This window comes from Myodes glareolus, chromosome 14, assembly GCF_982192425.1.
Source record: "Myodes glareolus chromosome 14, mMyoGla1.1, whole genome shotgun sequence".
NCBI lineage: Eukaryota > Metazoa > Chordata > Mammalia > Rodentia > Cricetidae > Myodes > Myodes glareolus.
Window position 1 is genome coordinate 31586653 of NC_142039.1, and position 18496 is coordinate 31605148.

The window sequence follows — 18496 nt, forward strand, 5'->3', positions numbered from 1 at the left end:
GTGTGATACAAACTGAATTTTTAAAGCCATATAGCGTAGTCTGCCTAAAGAAGACACCCCTTGGTTTTGGCTATGGCTTGACTTGTTGAAAACAAAAACGGAACTTTTAGACAATTGTCCATTAAGAAATGTAATAAATTATATGACTAGAAGGCTTCAAATACCCTCATAAACAATGTCTTAGTGAAGATGTTCTCTAAAGGTCTGGGGGCGGCAGATGTGGCTCGGGTTAGTGTTTCCCAGTGGACCCAGATCTGCACTCCCAGCCCTCTCTGGAATGTCTTCATGTGCAAATGACTCCCCCACACACACACACACAAATACTAGTGAAGAGCAAAAGGGTCAGGGGAGTGGGCTTCTAATGCTACCTCCAGATTTTCTGCAAACACAGCGACATGATTTCACACCTAAAAGTTATCATCCAGTTAATATTTCAAATTTTTCCCATCTGTGGTGTTTTCTGTGATTATGGAAGGGATTGCACCTGGAAGTGGAATGTTTAAACTGCTGGGAAGAAATCCCAGCAGAAAATACAGTCTTAGGTTGAAATCCAGGCTATTCTTGGGAAAAGAGAGGTGCGGAAGGAAAGACCGAGGTGATGAGATAAAAAGGCGAATTGGATTGTTATTACACGGAGTTCCTGTGTTTCTTTGGTCCATGGGGGCTCAGTCCAGGTTTGGAGGTGAGCAATGGGCTGGGAAGTATCTGCAGTGTTAAAACAAGTCAGTGAGGAAGCAGCAGCGCCAAGAGGCACTTAAGGAGAAGGAATCTTATTAGAGTAAGGCCAGTCTTTCCCTGCTTATTACCCAAGCAGGGTAATTCCAAGCAGCCACCCTCGCCTTGCGCGCGCACGTACACAGACACACGCAGACACACACACACACACACACTCGTTTGCAGGCACGCACTTTGCTGCACTCAGTATTCAATAAGCCAGCGTTTAAGAGAAGGACACCACACGTTCATGATGCCCACCCTCTGTAAATGCTTTCATGTGGCGCGCAGACACAGCACACACTCACACGTACACACAAACACACACACACAAACACACACCACGGTTCCCATGTGCTCTGCAAGCTGTCGTCGCAAAATCACCGCGGCATCATGCCGGGAACCGTGGGGTCCACCAGAGCAAGCCCTCGTGTCATTGGTATCATCCTGACTTGGAGGCACCCTCGGGGCAGCCTCCTCAGCCCTGGGCCACTCACTATGTGAGCTATGCCAAGTACGTGGATTGCGATGTCCTCGCTCTGTGACAGCGCGCAGACTCAACCCCAAAGCCCCAGGGACGGCGACAGCTGAAGTCCCCACGCTCCGCGCGCCCCACCGAACACGCAGCTCTGCACCCTAGCCTGAGGCTGTCGGAGAGGTCCCTGGCCAGTCCCGGATCCCGCAGCTGGATAACACCCTCCCGGGTACCTCCCGCTGGTTAGCCTCGCTGTCACTGCACGGGGTTCCCTTGGTTTTCCACACGCGCGCACAGACACGCGTCCTGCCCTTCCTAGGCTCGACACGCACACCTGCACACATGTGGCGATGCGGACCCCTCCAATATCCCCGGGGCGCCTCTGGCCCCGCACCCGGCTGTCACTCTGCGGGCACCCGGCTGGTGGCTACCAGGCGCCCCTTTCCCCTGGGAGGACGCGCACCGCGACATGGCACTTACAGTTCTCAAGAACTGGATCTCGTCCTCGCCTTCGCCCGCATCAGCCATGGCTCCGCGCTCCTGGCCCGGCAGGCTACGGAGCCCTGCGGAGCCCGGCGACCGCGGCCACTCACGCTGCTGCTACAGCTTCTGCGGCTTCTCTGAGCGCTCTAGTCACTGCCACCCGGGATGCTCTAGGGGCTCCAGCGGCTGCTACTCACGTCGCTGCCCCTGCGGCGGCTACAGCCGGGAACCGGAGGCGCCCCGGGGCCGCGCTGCTGGTGCCGTGAGCCCGGCGGTCCCCCTGCAGCGCGGCGGAGGCGGGCGCGCGGGGGCGGCCGAGGCGCGGGGCCTCCCTGCGCCGCACGGTGCGGGAGGAGGGCAGCCGGCCTGAAGACGCAGGGAGGAGGCCCCACTGCCCGGCGCGCTCGGCCCCGGCTCCCGCCAGCGAGTGCCTAGAGCCCGCCGAGCTCGGGTAGTGCGGCGGCGGGGGCGGGCTGGGGGCGGGCGGGCAGGGAGGAGCTGCCAGCCCCGGCTGCTGCAGGTAATCCGCAGCCCGCTCCTCGGGCCGCCAGCGCCGGGGCCCAGCGCCGCTTACTGGCGGCTCGAGGAATCGCCTGGCGCGTGCAAGAGCGCTTAGCCTTCCTCTGCACCTGCTGCCCTTTCTGACCTCAAACCCTAGGAAGGCGCTGCTTGCTTCCCGCTGAGCCCGCGCTACAGCTCTCCGCACCAATTTCCAAGGACCCTTCTCCCGGGGTGCGCAGAGTCGGGGCTACCTAAGTGTATTCGTTATTTACACTTGGACTCCCTCGATTCAAGATAGACGCGGTTTCTTCGGTAGTGTAAAGCGCTCGTCACAGATAAGCTCACATCAGAGATAATCCAGACAAGGGGCACGGTGTGGATGCGCGAAGAGTTTTGTAACAAAATGTTCAACAACAGGGGCTGGAGAGATGGCTAAGTAGTTAAGAACACTCGCTGCTCTTGTAGAGGACCAGGTTCGGTCCCTAGCATCCACACCAGGCGGCTCACAACCACCTGTAACTCCGGTTCCAGGAAACCCACGCCCTCTGGCCTCCATGGACACCGGCATATACTTAGTGCACATAAATTCATGCAGGCGCATACATAAAAATAAATATATATTTTTAAAAGTATTCAATGGCAGCATAGCAATCTAGCATTCAACAACAAAGTGAACATCTTGTCAGGCAATGTGGTACAAGACACAAGGAATTACAATAAACTATAGAATGGTAAGGACCAGTAAGAATCAGTGGATGGCCCTAAACTCACCCTAGGGTATCTGCTGTCCTCCCCTAGAGCTAAAATTTGAGCATTCCTCCACAGATGTCCTATCCAAGCCTCACAATGCTCCATGCAATAACAAGAAACCAAATACCCACTTTAAAAACAGCTGCGGGCCAGCTAGATCGCTCAGCCAGTGGAGGGACTTGCCTCCAATCCTGACAACCTAAATTCAATCCCAGGGAATCACACGGAGGGAAGAAAGACATGCCTCCAACAAGTTTTCCTCTGCCTCCACACATAAATAAATAAATGAATACTTAATTAAACTAAGCAACTATGACTGAGAAAAAAAAAATGTCTGAAGCAAATGGGGCCAGAAAACCAGTCCCTTCTTTTCCTATTTCACAGTTCTTTCATTTATATTGATGTGGGATGTCCTTCTGTATGTGTGTTGCTTTATTGGTTGATGAATGAAGCTGCTTTGGCCAATGGCTTAGCAGAGTACAGGCAGGCGGGAAATCCAAATAGAGACAGAAAAAGAGAGAGTAGGCAGAGTCATGGAGAGGCCATGTAGCTGCCAAAGGAGACAGATGCCAGACCCTTACCAGTAAGCCACAGCCTCCTGTCAATACACAGATTAATAGAAATGGGTTAATTTAAGATTAAATAGCTAGCTAGGAATACACCTGAATCATCGGCCAAACAGTATTGTAATTAATATAGTTTCCATGTGATTATTCAGGTCTGGGTGGTCAGGAAACGAACAAGCAGTCTCCAACTACAAAATATCACTGAAAAAAAAATATGGGGAAAGGAACATTCCCAAATGCCCATCCTATACAAGTGCAGGGATTATAAAATAAAGAAATTTGCAACAATTTACCTCTGCTACACACCCCACAGGTCATTAAAACTGACCAGAGAGTTCTGCTCGGGTTACATTTTATTTCCACTAACTTTGTCCTCAGAGTCAGGGTTTTTGTCTATTTCCAAGAAAAATAAATATCATATGTCTTTCTACAAATATTCTCACTCTGTGGTGCGATGTCTGTGTTATAGGAGAGTAGCCATCATCTCAGCTAAACACTTGGCAGGTTCCTGTATCAGTAGATAAAGAAAAGAGGGAATTACACCATCCAAAAGGTAAATAGAAAAACAACCCTGTGAGGTAAAGGGATTATAGCGCTTTCCATGTTAAATATAATTTTATTTTAGAAAAAGAAATACAATGTTGAAATAAACTTTATGCCTAGAATCTTTAACTCTAGACTTAAGTTATGCAGGATTAACAAATGGACATTTTCATAGGCAGAAAACCATTCAAAAAATAGGAGAGAAGGCTATTTTGAGTCATTATGAATATCCAATACTTTATGTGTTTTTCAGCTTTTATAAAAATGTTTCTTTTTCCCTAGGTCCATATTGCATATATTCTATCTTCATGTCTGCTGTTGAAACATGATTTCTTAATATTGTTTTACTTTATTAGACTTCTTTTGTATTTCATTTTTAATCTGTTTTAATTGAAATAGAATTACATGACTTTCCCTCCTCCCTTTCCTCTCTCCAGGTCCTCCCAGTTACCTTCCCTCAGACCTCACCCATGTCCCCCCACTCTCAAGTTGATAGCCTCTCTTTCTTTCATTATTATTAATATATATGTAATATGTGTATGTGCATTCACAAATACATATAAGTGCAACTTTCTTAGTCCATTTCTGTTGTTTGTTTGTGTATGGTTTCAGGACTGCATTGGACAATCAATATGTGAGCTCATCCATATTATTGGACTCTTTATATGTTAAATAGATAGCACTCTGTTAGATCTCTGTTACAATAGAAAAGGTTAAAGAATTGTCTTTCTAATATATTAAGTTCAAAATGGGGAGTGTTCCCTTTTGTGGCTATTTTTGTATCTTCAAAAAAAAGAGAAAAAAAAACAAATTTCCTCTTCTCATTGTTTTTCTTTGTGGGGGCTTGGTTTGGTTTGGTTTGGTTTGGGAAGCAAAATATTGCTAGGTGGTCTACATTTAATAAAGAGATTTCTGCAGCTGCCCAGTTCAGAATGGGACAATGTAACTCACCATTAGCTCAGCAAGACTCTAGGCATCCTTAAAGAACAAAGCATTAGGACACATATAAGAACACATTTACTGTTCTCCAATGATATGAATTCAAAATACCAACTCCTCCCTCAGTTGTTGAAGGTTCTCTAAGCCTCTACAATTCCCACATGCACCTACCTTAGGACAATACACCAGAAGTTTCCAGCAGACATCACCACAAGTCAGTCTTCAGGCGACATGGCCTGAATCTTTAGGTCCGTATCACTGCAGAGAACCAGAAATGACGTGAAGGGTAATAGCGGTTATGGAGATGATGAAGATAAAGAAGGTGATAAGGATGACAATGATAGCCAGGAGGATGAATGAGATTAAAAGTGAAGATAATCATGAAGAGGAAAAGTATGAAGAGAATGGGGATGAAAATGACAGGGATGAAGGTGGTGATGAAGATGATGATGAAGATAGAGAGATGATGATGATGATGATGCAGTCCTATTATCATCTAGGTTGACTATTCACTATGATGTATTTTTTATTATTTCTTTTCATCTTCACATATTCCATTTTAGGAAGAAGGGACCGAGTCTTATAATTCTCAGCAGACCATATAGCTACTGAATGGTGAGGCAGGGGTCTGAAGACGCCATGACCAAGTTCTTTTGTGTTCCTTACGTACCCTGATCCTAAAGTAGAAAGTCCAAGAGTCTAGATTAGCATGGACTATTTGTTCTGGCAGAGATCTGTCCCTGGTTGCAGGCCAACCAGGGTCCGGATAGCTCTTGGAATTTCAAGTAAATTCAGGGAAAAGGCAGGGATTACTCTGTGTTCAAAAATAAAATCCAGTTTATGTTCTCCTCCACACTTCAGATGCTTAGGTGAAATTGGTTTTCTAAGATTGTAAGGTCACTCATCAGTATATTACCCATTCCTTTTATCGACCTTAAAATTATTAAGCTCCAAACCACCATGAGCACTCGAATTTCGAGGGTCAGGACTGAACTATATAAAGCAGACAAAAGTCAGTATAATGCACATCGTGGCATGGGAGGAACCCAGGTCATCACAGAAAAGAGTGACTCCCCATAAACAAAAGCCCGCTAATCAACCACCTTCTCTACAGCAGGAGAATGTGGGTTCTGAGGAAGTGAGTGCTCTGTGGAGCCATGCATTTATTCCCTGAGGATATGTGCATTCCTGCAGAGCTTTGGGATCCTGAGAAATTGCGCAGACTCCTGAGAAGATGGTTTCTAAAGAGGCGTGGTTTCCTGAAGAGGCATAAGTTTCTGAGGCGATGGCTTCCTAAGACAGGGACCCTGTAGAGATATAGCTTCCAGAGGAGAGGTAGGACTGCAGGGAGATTTGGTTTTCTGAGATGAGGGACCCTGTGGATATTTGAGTTCTTGAAGAGATTTGGGTTCCTGAGGAAGTACAGGTTCCCGAGGAGATATGAATTTCTGAGTTTTGAACTTCTGGCAAGACGTGGGTTGCCGAGGTAAGCATTAGGTAAGCAACCAGGAGATTTGGTCTTAACTTATATCTACACTATAGTGATCCTTAGATATTCAGAGACTGTGGGTTCTAGACTTCGTGAAAATACAAACATCTACCAGCAATCAAGTCTTTCATAGAAAAAAATCTATTTCATATTTATACAATTATACCTACAGATAAAATCCTACATTCTTTATATCCCTTTAGATTACATACTACTAATTAATGTAAATTTTAGTTACTAGTTGTCATATTGTATAAGGGTTAATGATAAGAAAAAAATCTACACAAGATGTGTGACTCTGTTCCCGAGGAGACATAAACAAAAACTTTCATAGCCCACACAGGAAACTAATGACAGATCACAGTAAGGCTACCACCAAAGTCCAACTTGGTGAATTAAGGAGTTTTATTAAGAATACTTAAAGAAGCATAGGTAACAGGTTACGTACATGAGCAAAAATAACTTGAAGACAGCTTCATCATCAAAAGCCCACTCCAGCATGGGTGATGGCTAATAAAAGCTAGAAATCTGGAGCTCACTACACAGCTACCGGCGTCTCAACGGGGTGAGGAGTGTCTTTTCTAGGCAGCTTAGCTGGTCTGAGCCTCTTCCAAGGAGGTTGGCTATTCTCTGTCTCTTCTAAGCACCCAGGCTTGTCTGGGGATCTCTCACAGTAGTCCTGGCTGCTTATATACACTTAGGAAGGGAGGAGTCTAGTGGATCTGATCAGTTTCAGGGATTTCCTGAAAATACTGAGTTCATTTCCTGAAATTTAAGAAACTCAACTGCAGGAAGGATGTTTCTCCTCCATTGGAACATCTTGAGTCCTAGCAAGCTTCTTTTTAAGATAAAATGTTTCAATATTTCATCACAAAGGAAATTGCTGTGCAATACATGTGCAATAAAGATGCATTTGATTTGTTTTTCAATAATTTTGATGGGAGAGTTGGCTCGTTTTCAAATTATTTTCACAGACAGCTGGGTGGAGAACATTCAGATATTATGGAGCTATCATGATCGTCTTGTGCTTAAGGTAGCTCATGAACATCTGCCATCATTTAAAGACAGAGGAACATAATTCATTGTCAAATAAAGAACTTCCATTTTGTTAACCCACAAGTGAAAATACATTAGGTATTCCTCAAAAGTTTACAACACCTATGTAATTAACCAAAATAGCTTCCTCTTTTTTTCTCTCCCATTTCACTCAAATGTCACATATATTAGATGTCTGCACAGACAGAATACTATTGTTGTTGTTGTGGTTGACCACAAGGCCACACCAATCTCAGCTTCACCTTGACTTAAATATAAGAGATTCATGTGTCTGGGGTAAATGCGGTGCTGGGAAGGGTAGGTTACACATATATGCAATGCTGTGGGGTTACGGAAAAGCAAAAAAATTCAGGAAGATGTTGACACTGACTGCCACCATGATTAACAGAATACAAATAAAATAAGGTGTTTCAATAAAAAAGATAATTTTAACAGACTTTTAATTTGTCATTGAATTTCCTAATCTTGTTGAAATTTCTAAATAGACTAAAGAAAGTGAGCTTGAGAAAACAATCTCTGGGCTTTAAGACTACTGGGCCCTATTGGGCTCTAGGTCATGACACCTGGCAGGGTACTATGCTCACTTTCAGGTAGCAGGCATGCTGAGCTACTAGCCGAAATTAACTCCAGTCATGGAAGATGAGGCTGTCCAAGCCAACACCTACCCTTGACACTGTGTTGTAAGAGAGCTGAAGGCAGAGACCAGGGCAGAGCCACTTCAGCAACCCAGTTGGCTTTACAGTTGATATTCAATCCGTGCATTCAAGCATTTAGTATTCATTTGCCGTCATTACTGCCTGGCTCTGTGCACCCTTCCCAGAATACAGAATGAGCAAGAATGTGCTAGGTTCCTGGAGCTTACAGTGGTATGTCATGCAGAAAGGTGAGTGCTATGCCAGAGGAGAGAGGTGGGAATGGATGACGAAGGACATAGGAAAGGCTTCCTGGGACAGGTGACTTGTGAACTATATGGAAACAAATATCATCCATCCATCATGTGTAAATGGGTAGGTCCATGAAGAGCAGTGGTCCTTGTTATTAAAGGACAAAGGGAATAAGAAAGACAAGGAGGGATCTCAGGGGTGAATCCAAGAATCAAAAGGTAGCTCATCCTAGGAATAACCATTCAGATCAAGACATGCATTGTATATCAGATTATTGTGCACAAGTGCATGTGTGCATGCATGCATGTGTATATTTCATGTAGGGCTTTGTGTGTGTATGTGTGTGTCTGTGTGTGTGTCTGTGTGTGTGTGTGTGTGTGTGTGTGTGTGTGTGTGTGTGTGTGTGTGTGTTTCATGCAGGGCTTAGGTGAACCAGGCATTTTAAGTTCCCTTAAATTCTATCTTAATTCAGTTAGGAAGTTACCAGGTCCTTAGAAATATTTTTCCTGGGATAGACTAATGGACTTTTTGTATTGGGAATTCCCAACTTTCTCTTCTTACCATAGCCTCTTATTGCTATTTTAATCCCTGAGTGCTGGGGTAGTGGTAATGTAAGTGTAAGGAGACTGAGGTGGTCATTTCTCTCGGTCACGGTTTCAGTGAAGGCACCAATGGCCTGGACACAGCAAAACAGGTGGCAAGAACTATATGGATCTTTCAGAAAATGCACTTGACACTGACTTTTGAAGCTCAGTTGTTGGAGGGTATATGAAAGATGAGAGGCTGGGCAAGACTTTCCACTCATGTATCGTTGGTTTTAACTAGCTCACAGTCAAATCACAAGGACTCAGATGAAAGCATCCAAATCAAATCTCTAGGCTGTGACTTCTGATTCATCTAGATGCCAATTTCTCCCCCCTGAGGCTCAGAATAATACCTGGTTTCCTCAAGTCTCAAGTGAATGGACAAATGGTAACTCGGACACAACACACTAGGCAGAACCCCACCCCAAATCCCATCCTGGATCATCTTGCTTCAGAGTCTGCCCCATCCCAGTTAATGCTGGTCAGGCCAAAGGCTCAGATGACATGCTTTGATTAACCCTCTTCCCTCACTCCCCACAACCAATCTACTGGCAACTTGTGCCAAGAAAGAGATGGCAAATCTGGCTGTTCTCCCGTGTCCTGGTCTAAACTGTCTGCTCCCTCATTACGCCTCAGGAGCCTCTTCTTCCTCCTTCAGCCACCTCCAATCTACTCCTCACCTCTCTCTTTGCCCTTGAATAAAACCCATGGCATTTATAACATGAATTGAAGGCCCTGTATTCTCCGATCCTTCCTGCCCGCTAACCATATCTACCCTCACTCGATCACAGCATTTCAAAGACACTGGTCCTTCCTCTCACCATCAAACAGGCCAGGACCACTTCTCTGGGGGCTCCCTCCCCCAGGCACACTCTTCAAGGGCTTGTCATATAACTGACTGTCAGTCTTCAGTTCAAGACATCCTGGCTACCATTTCTAGGCCCTTAAACCATCTCATTCCTTTGTTTGTTTGTTTGTTTGTTTTCTGTCTTTTTTCCCCAAGACTAGGTTTCTCTGTGTAGTCCTACCTGTCCTCAAACTTACTCTGTAGATCAGGGTGGTCTCAAACTCTGAGATCCACCTGTCTCTGCCTCGTAAACGCTTAGGTTAATGGATTGCACCACCACCACCACCACCCAGCCCATCTCATCCCTTCTTAATTTCCTGATGCCGTCACCTCCCGAGCAGAAGCGGGAATCTTTAGGAAAGTCGCTTGAGCAGCTCATCCTACTACCTCCCTCAGCTGCCTTATCATCCTGGCAGACGGAGAGAGCGGCATCCTCAGCCAGGATCTGCTCTTTACAGAGGCACACTGTGTACTGCTGCTCGTATTAAAATATTCATAGGATGGCTTCTGAACTGTGTTCTTCCAGCTTCTTTCGTGATGTGGAGGTTATTCGTATCGGTTCAGTCTGGAAACGTCTAGGTCATTCTTTTATAAATGTGTAACTTGCTATCCCTGTGACTAGCTAAACTTCTCCCCCACAGATTCTCTAAAATGGAACCGATGCTTGCTAAGAACGTACAGGGGCAAGTATCCAGAGCTTGTGGATACATGACTCAGATTTTCCCTCGAGGTTTCCACTCAGACCTCCAGAACAGAACTGTATGGTGCTATTTCAATAAACAGATGGGTGGACAGATAAGTAAACAGACTGTTTTTTACTGTCTCAATCCTGTAAGTTACATTTAAAATCAGATTTCTTTGTATATCTAACAAGAAAAAATACTTTCGGACTTTTTTTTTTATCAGACAGGGTCTTATGAGTCCAGGTGGCTTCACACTCACTGTGTAGCCAAGGACGACCTTGCATTTCTAATCCTTCTGCATCCACCTTCAGAGCACTGGGATGAAAGGCCTGGTTTGTATTCAGTGCTAAGGCTGGAACTCAGGGGTTTGTGCCTGCCAGACATATGCTCTACCACCAGGGCTACGAGTCCAGCCTTTTCTATATCCTGTGACTAAAACACTTGGTCTCTTTGATTTCATTTTGTGAAGCTTACTGTAGGAGGTGTGTGTGTGTGTGTGTGTGTGTGAGAGAGAGAGAGAGAGAGAGAGAGAGAGAGAGAGAGAGAGAGAAAGAGAGAGAGAGAGAATTTTTTAGTAAAAGCTCATGATTTATAACTAAATTGGCTTAGAACTGGATCACTTGGCCCTTTCTCTTCTTACCACCTCCCTGTTCACAAGACTTGCATCTCCTACTAGCCAGTATCCTCTTAGACCTGCAGTGGACTCAACACACTCATGTCTCAGGACAACCTTCTTTGCAGTTTTAGCCTTTTTGTGGAAAACGGGCTCAGTCTGCCCACCGTACCCACTCTCTTTTCTGTCACAGTGCCATTTTCCCTAGGCGTACTGAGGATCCTTGCCCTTCTTGTACTGTGTCACTTGGTGGGGATGGTGCTTGCCACAGTTCCTGTAGCATGTCCAGCTTGTCTTAGGAATGTTTGCCGTGTTGGCGGGAGCGAGAGCAGCACAAAAAGTTTTTAGATTTTATCCGCTTAAGCTTTGACATTTTTTTCTTTCTCTCCTAAGCAACAGTCCTACCTCTCTTGATATAACGCTTCATCTGCAATCCCTGTCGTGGAAAGTCATTTGCTTTGTCAATTAATTTTCATTTTATATTTTTTTCTCTTTTATCATATATGAGAACTACCCTTTTGTTCTTAATGGAGTTCGCATAAAATGTTCAATGCTCCTGATCTGGCTTTGTTTTTATTTCATTTTCATTTTCAACTAATTCAGTTCGCATACCCTTTAATACATTTTAATTATTTGCTCTTCTGTGTAAGATAGCTTTAGATGGGCAGGGAGAAAAACAAATAAACAAAAACCCTCCTCATTTCAATTCCCTGAAAGGCTCCTAGCAGCAACAACAACAAAAAATCTGTCGCCAAACAAACCTGAAACAGTCTCGGTCTCTAAGGCTCCCCAGAACAACTGCAGCTGAAGGCCAGAAACTCTCGGTCTCAGCCACACAGACTCCAGACATAGACGTTCAAGGTTACCCTGGACACAGCACTGATCCTGCTCCTTGGTCCCATCCTGACCCCTGGAGGACTCCTGATACTGAGACTGTGCCTCACCTGAGTCCTGCACCTCACCTGAGTCCTGCTGTCCAGGTGTTTCTGATTGACCCCCACCAGTTTACACTAGCTTCTTTCCTCATTGCCATGACCAAACATCAGATAAGAAGCGACTTCTGGAGGAAGGATTCATCTGGCTCACAGTCAGAGGTACAGTCCGCCATGTCAGGATGTGGAGGACACGGCAGCAGGAGAACGAGGCTGCTTGATCACAGCTGGGCAGATCGAGAAGCAGAGAAGGGGCTGCTGTCATTCTGCGGGCTCTGTTCTTTTCTGTCTAGTTCTAGAACTCCACCCACAGGATGGCGCTGCCAACATTCAGGATGGGCCTCTCCCACCAGGTAATCCTCTCTGGGAACATCCTCACAGGCTTACCCAAAGACAGACTTCACTAACAACCCAAGTGTTTCTTAATTCAGTCAACTAAGTAGTCAAAATTAATCAAAAGTTAATCGAAAATAATGCTCTTTGCCACTAGCTCTGTTCTGTTTTTATTTTTGTTTTGTTTATCCCATCATTAATCAGAACTTCCTGGAATGTCATGGCTCTCTTTCTTCTCTGTCCTTCTCTAACACATGTCCCCCAACCCTTAACACTAGCAGGTAAGCAATCATCTATTGCTGGGCTCCGGTGATCTCAGGAGAGCAGAGCAGCTCTACCGACTCAAACCACTTCCCTTTGGTCTAACCAAGCTTTACATTTTTTTAAAAAAATGTAGTTTGTAGGTGTATGTTACACAAGTTTGACCTCAATTCCTAAGTTTTATATTCTTATCCCAAATAAGAATACAAAACTAGAAGTAAACAGGTATTTTAAGAAAGCTGAAATATAGAAAAAGAAAACCTATAATAAATAAAAATGTGAATGTTAAAAAACAGAAATTGCAAGATGTGGAGTGACATCAGATTTTATCCCCAAAATGGTAAGACAGAGCCATCATAAGCCAAGAACAGTACAGATGCAAAAGGAGTAAGAAGGAATTCTGAGAAATTCAAAATGTCAAGCAAAAGAAACTTTTCAACAGAGAGTAGTAAGTCAAAGTTGAGAAGATTTCCTAGAAATAGAAATAAAAGGCATATATAGAAGTCAGGACAAACAGAAAAAATACTTTGAATAGAATATAACATCTGACTCTTACTTTCAGTGTCAAAAAGAAACGGGAGAGAAAACATGGGGAAGAAATTATCAAGGAGTAGCAGAACAGAAGCCTCTGGGACAAAAGAATTGTGGCGACTGAGATAGACAGGCTCGCTTCAGGCCCTGTCTGCGCTCCCTCTGAGCTCCTGGAATGGGGAGCGGCCTGCTGCTTCTGCTGGCCGGTCATCAGCAGACCTCAGGGAGTAGACAGTGACCAACTTCCTCCCATGTAAAAAAGTGGACTAAGTTGTAAAACCTCAAGGCCGACCAGTGATGGACTTCTTTCCACAAGCTCTGCCTCTGGTTCTGCAACCTTCCAGAGTAGCATCACCTGCTGGAGACAGACTGTTCAAACATAGGAGGCTGTGGGGGACAGGCCACATTCCAACAACCACAGACCCGTCCAAAATTAACAACTGACAATAATAAAATAGACTCATAGCAATATTATACTACAATAAAAGTAATTTAAAACTGTTTTAGGACTTTCCCATTCAATCCCAAATATCACAAAAATGTTAAAGTAAAGAAATTAAAATAAAGACTATCTAGTGAATTCCAGGGCAACCTGGGCTATATAGTGTGACCATGCCTCAAAAATAATAAAATGTAAAATTAAATAATGAAATAAAATTTCTCAAGCCAAAATGAGCTGGAATAAGGTCTCTGTGGCTTGAATTTCAAAGTGACTAAATGTACCCAAATACATAAATAAGAGTTATTGTCCTTGTCAGAAATAGGACACCTCAAGTGTCCCCATGAATAACATGAATAACATCATGGAGGGCACTTAATAACAAACTAACACAAACAAAAACATACTCCAGCCTCACTCAAGTCATGGGTGTCTGTGCTCAGAATAGCACACACATGGTTGTTGCTCAGTCACTCTCAAAACTCACAAGTGGAAATAAAGAAACAATCAGTTGCAATAATAAACTAAACTACTTTAAATTTTTGTCATGGAAAGATAAGTCAGCGCGTTGAACTAGAAAGAAAGAAAGAGAGAGAGAGAGAGAGAGAGAGAGAGAGAGAGAGAGAGAGAGAAAGAAAGAAAGAAAGAAAGAAAGAAAGAAAGAAAGAAAGAAAGAAAGAAAGAAAACCTTGAATGGATAAACAGACTAAAATCCTCTCCGGGAAATGCCTTTGAAATGAAGAAGTCCTTCAGAAAAAATCAAGGTGGCCAAGCCTCCCACTCCTTGTCTCACTGCTTTCCACAGGAGACATGGAACAGAATATGAGCCAGGTGTGGACAGACTGGGGTGCAGGGTTAGCTAGTGCTGCTCCCCAAACTGGTCCTGTGTGCCCCGCAAATGGCTGCATTGGTTTGGGTAGCAAAAGGCAGATGAAGAAACTGAACCATTAGGTAAGCACACAGCTTCAGAAGGCCCCAGAGCGCCCGTGTCTCCTGTGCTCGGCTGGCCTCATGGGCCAGCTTCTACCAGCTTTATCGCTGGGATAAAAATCTGGCCAAAGCAACTCAGAGAAGAAAGGGCTTATTTTAGCTCACAGATATGAGGGTGACAGCCTGGAACTATCCGTGGTGTTGAGAACGGCTCTTATGCTTGGGGACATAGGCATGAGGCCGCTTTCTTACTCTCAGAGGACTAGGAAGCAAAAGGCATGGGCCAGAAGCAGGCTACCTTGTAACCCTGAAGTTCCCATCACCACTGCCATGGCCAGCTTCCTCAAGCCAAGGCCCACCTCTTCCAGGGTCCAAAAACAGTGCCAGCAGCTAAAAGCCAATTGTTTAAATATGTGAACCTATGTGGGACATTCTAAACCTGAACCCTAACATCGTGTTAAACAGTGATGAACGTTGTCAGGAGCGTACTTGCGTTTGTGCGACCAATCAGCTCCCAAATCATAACGTGCAGAATTTATATTAGTTATGAATGCTCGGCTTTATCGTATACTTGTCCCACTAGCTCTGATAACTTAGCCTGCTTCTCTTCGTCTATGTTTGCCTCTGGGCTTTTTACCTTGCTTTTATTCTGTATGTCTTACTGTTACTGCTTGCTTTGTGTCTGGCTGACTGGTGTCCAGCTGGCCCTGGGCATCTGTCTCCCTCTCTTTCTCCCTCATTCTCTCTCTCTTTTCTCTTCTCTCCTCCTACTTATTCTCTCTGCCCACCCTCCCCCACCTATCCCTTACTACCTGTCTATTGACCTTCAGTTTTTTTATTAGACCAATCAGGTGCCTTAGGCAGGCAAGGTGAAAAGGCAACACATTTTACCTAATTAAACAAACGAGGCATAAACACGTGTAACACGTCTTTGAATACAGTAACATTCCACAACAGTTATCCCTCTCTTAAGAAGGAACTTCTGTGTTGGTGAGCATTGATTATCCACCGATTGGCTTGAGAAAGTCTTAGGAGGTTAAAGCACACTTCTAGGGCTACATAAGCCACCCCTATTCTGTTACACTGCCAGCTGACCACCTGCTGTGTGCTCTGAGTCAGCTCTACCTCCTGTCACCAAGGAATGTTGACAGTTGTTACAGAAAGTTAGGTATACGGGGAAGGATTAAGATACACGGCTGCAGTGATGACTTAATCCTTCGAGTCCTGCCATCCTTGCCTATTTGCCAGGGAACTGGAAGTTAACACAGAATCCCACAAATTCTCCAAGTGCAGAGTATAAATAACTATGGAGTGCTCCTCTCCGAAAGAGACATCTATAGCATAACCCCTTGCACCAAGACTCAAGGAACAGAATTGCGTGGAAGATGGGATCGGGTGGAAAGAGGCTAGGCCAAGCAGTGTCTTCTGGCCTTGACAGGCAGTTCTATTTGCTGAACCTCAACAACTGGTTACCTGCACAAGATCAATCTGGTTAATAATATTTCAGTTTGGATTTGGAGGTAGCTCCCAAAGTTCTACTCCTAAATGAAAAGCTACAGGCAGTCAACAGCCACTAGGGAAGAATCAGTTTTCTACAAAGGTTGGCACCCTGGTAGGTTGCCCGTGCTACAGTGGAAATTCTTTATACATGTGAGCAACATTAACTAAATGCGGTTACGTAGAGATATAGGTATAAACATACGATATGAAATTGGGAGGATGTAGAGGAAGGACCCAGGACCCAGGGAAGTAGGTAATGAGAATGTTACGCAAGCAGATAACATGGGGAAGCAATCAAATTCCTACCCTACTGTGAAACCTGTGGACTACAGTAATAACCAGCCCTTCAAGAGGCTACAATGGCACTCATATCTTGGTGGTAACCAAAAGCTCTCTAATTGGATTCAATAAGTGGGAAACCATGCCTGGTACTATAAATCTAGTCAGCTACCTAGGGCTAATGAGGTCACAGATCTTAGGTCACTCTACTAGACCAGCATAGTTTCTAACTGAATTCTAAATGCTTATCCTTGTCCCCACAGGTCAGCTCTCATCTCTCACCAAAGAGGCCTCGTTTTGCAGCAGACTGAGGTCATCACAGAAAACCACAACTGGTCAAAATACACAGAACAATTGATTGTGGGCTTCCCAGCCTCAACAGACACATCCACAACAACTCCTGCACCTTAGACTTAGGGAACATGAAGGGAGAGTGGAAGAAAAGATTGTAAGAGTCAGAGGACCAGGAAGTCTGCTATTAGATTGTGTCTCCTATAAATAATAGGGAAACTACACTCGTAATACACTGCAACCATACAGCTGCCTAAACAAGTCCAGAACGCTGACAACACTAATATGGAAGGAGGAAATCTCATGGGGCTGGGGCTCCACCCCAAAGAAAGAACCACAGACAAATAAGGACTGCTGAGAGGGAGAATTACTCTTCCCCAGGGACTGGATCCTAATTGGTTGCTCAATACCAAGTGGTCAGCCCCGAAATGGTGAATATATAAGCAACACTGAAGACTGAGTATGGATATTTATAAATCTGAAAAAGAAGCCATAAATTCAAAAGAGTAAGGAGATGGAGGTAGAAGACATGGGAGGAGTTAGAGGGAGAAAAGGAAAGGAGAAAATGATGTCATTGTATTTTGATTTAAAAAAAATTAATTAAGAAAAACAAAGAAGACATGAAAGTGGGGGGATACAAGAGGAGGAAGAGTTGGAGGCAGGAGTGAGGGGAAGATTTGATCAAAGTAAAATGTATTCATGTATAAAGGGGAAATGAATAAATAGATTAAAAGTCCTTCTGCCATCCTTGCCACCAGGAATTTTACAAAGACTTTTGACTTGTCATTTTCTAAAGTCCCAATGTCTGTCTACCTCTATTCCCTGTTCCTTCAACTCCTTCTGTGTCATCTTCTCTCTGGTCTTGGAACACAGTCGCTTTCACCTTGGAGCTACATGACAGAATTCCAGGTCCTTGGCACATTCTCACATACAGCATTTAACTCTTTTCTAAAAAAGAACTCAGACATCAAGACTAACATCAGGAAGCTTGGTCATGACCCACAGAACCTGTCTCTAATAAGAATCCCCTCCTCCTCCTTCATCAATAAGTCCACATTTTCAATTGTTTTTTCTTTTCATTATATCCATACACTGAGCAGCTCGAAACAAAATAAGTGTGCTATATGCCCAGTTCCCCCAAATACTTTAGGGGTTCAAAATACTTCCCTATAATTATAAAGTAAAAAGCCCTTATTCTAACCCTCCAGGGCTGCAGTGGCAAATGATCACACCATTATTTATTCTCTCACAGTGTTATCAGAAGTCTGAAGCCAAGGTATGCAAAGAGCCATGCCACCCCCAAGAGAAATGCCACCCGCCCTGCCCAGCTCCTGGTGACTAATGATGTCTTTCCAAATTCCTACTATTCTCCACATGGTCCACAACCTCCCCATGGCCACCACCTTCCCCCTGGTCTCCACTCTCCCCCTGGTCTCCACACTCCCTGTTGCCTCTGCTCTTCCCATGATCCTCTCTCTCTGTAATCTCTACACAGCCGTCTGTCTGTATCTCCCTCTATTCTGCCTTCTCTTAAAGACACCAGTCGTCACTGGACTGAAGGCATCCTTCAAATCCAGAACAACATCATTATGATAATACTAATTAATTATATCTACAACGATCCTATACCCAAACAGGACTGCAGACCCTCAGACCCTGAATTTTCTGCGACCCCTAGCCTGCCGGAGTAAACAGCTTGTTTTCCTGTGCTTGCGGCTGCTCTGGGCACGAGACCCTCATGAGTTCCTGATGGCAGGGGAGTGATTTCTAGTGGGCTTGCAGCAGCTAAAAAAATGCCGAGAGCTAGGGTGTGGCCATTAGTCAAGGCGAGCCCTATATAAGCTGCCCTGGAACACAATAAAATTGGCATTCT

The 18496-nt window shown here is 44.5% G+C and overlaps 1 protein-coding gene and 1 pseudogene across 1 annotated transcript in view; one reads left to right on the forward strand and one right to left on the reverse strand.

Annotated features, from left to right (window-relative positions):
- Ryr2 (ryanodine receptor 2) overlaps window positions 1-1822 on the reverse strand; it is a 569025-nt gene extending 567203 nt beyond the window's left edge. Inside the window, exon 1 of the mRNA XM_087896432.1 lies at window positions 1670-1822. Within this exon, the coding sequence (XP_087752558.1) occupies window positions 1670-1717 (48 nt within the window). The 5' untranslated portion in view covers window positions 1718-1822. The remainder of the gene's footprint in view (window positions 1-1669) is intronic.
- A 3447-nt stretch (window positions 1823-5269) lies between these two features.
- Window positions 5270-18496, forward strand: part of LOC125417470 (small ribosomal subunit protein uS5 pseudogene) — a 40622-nt pseudogene continuing 27395 nt past the window's right edge.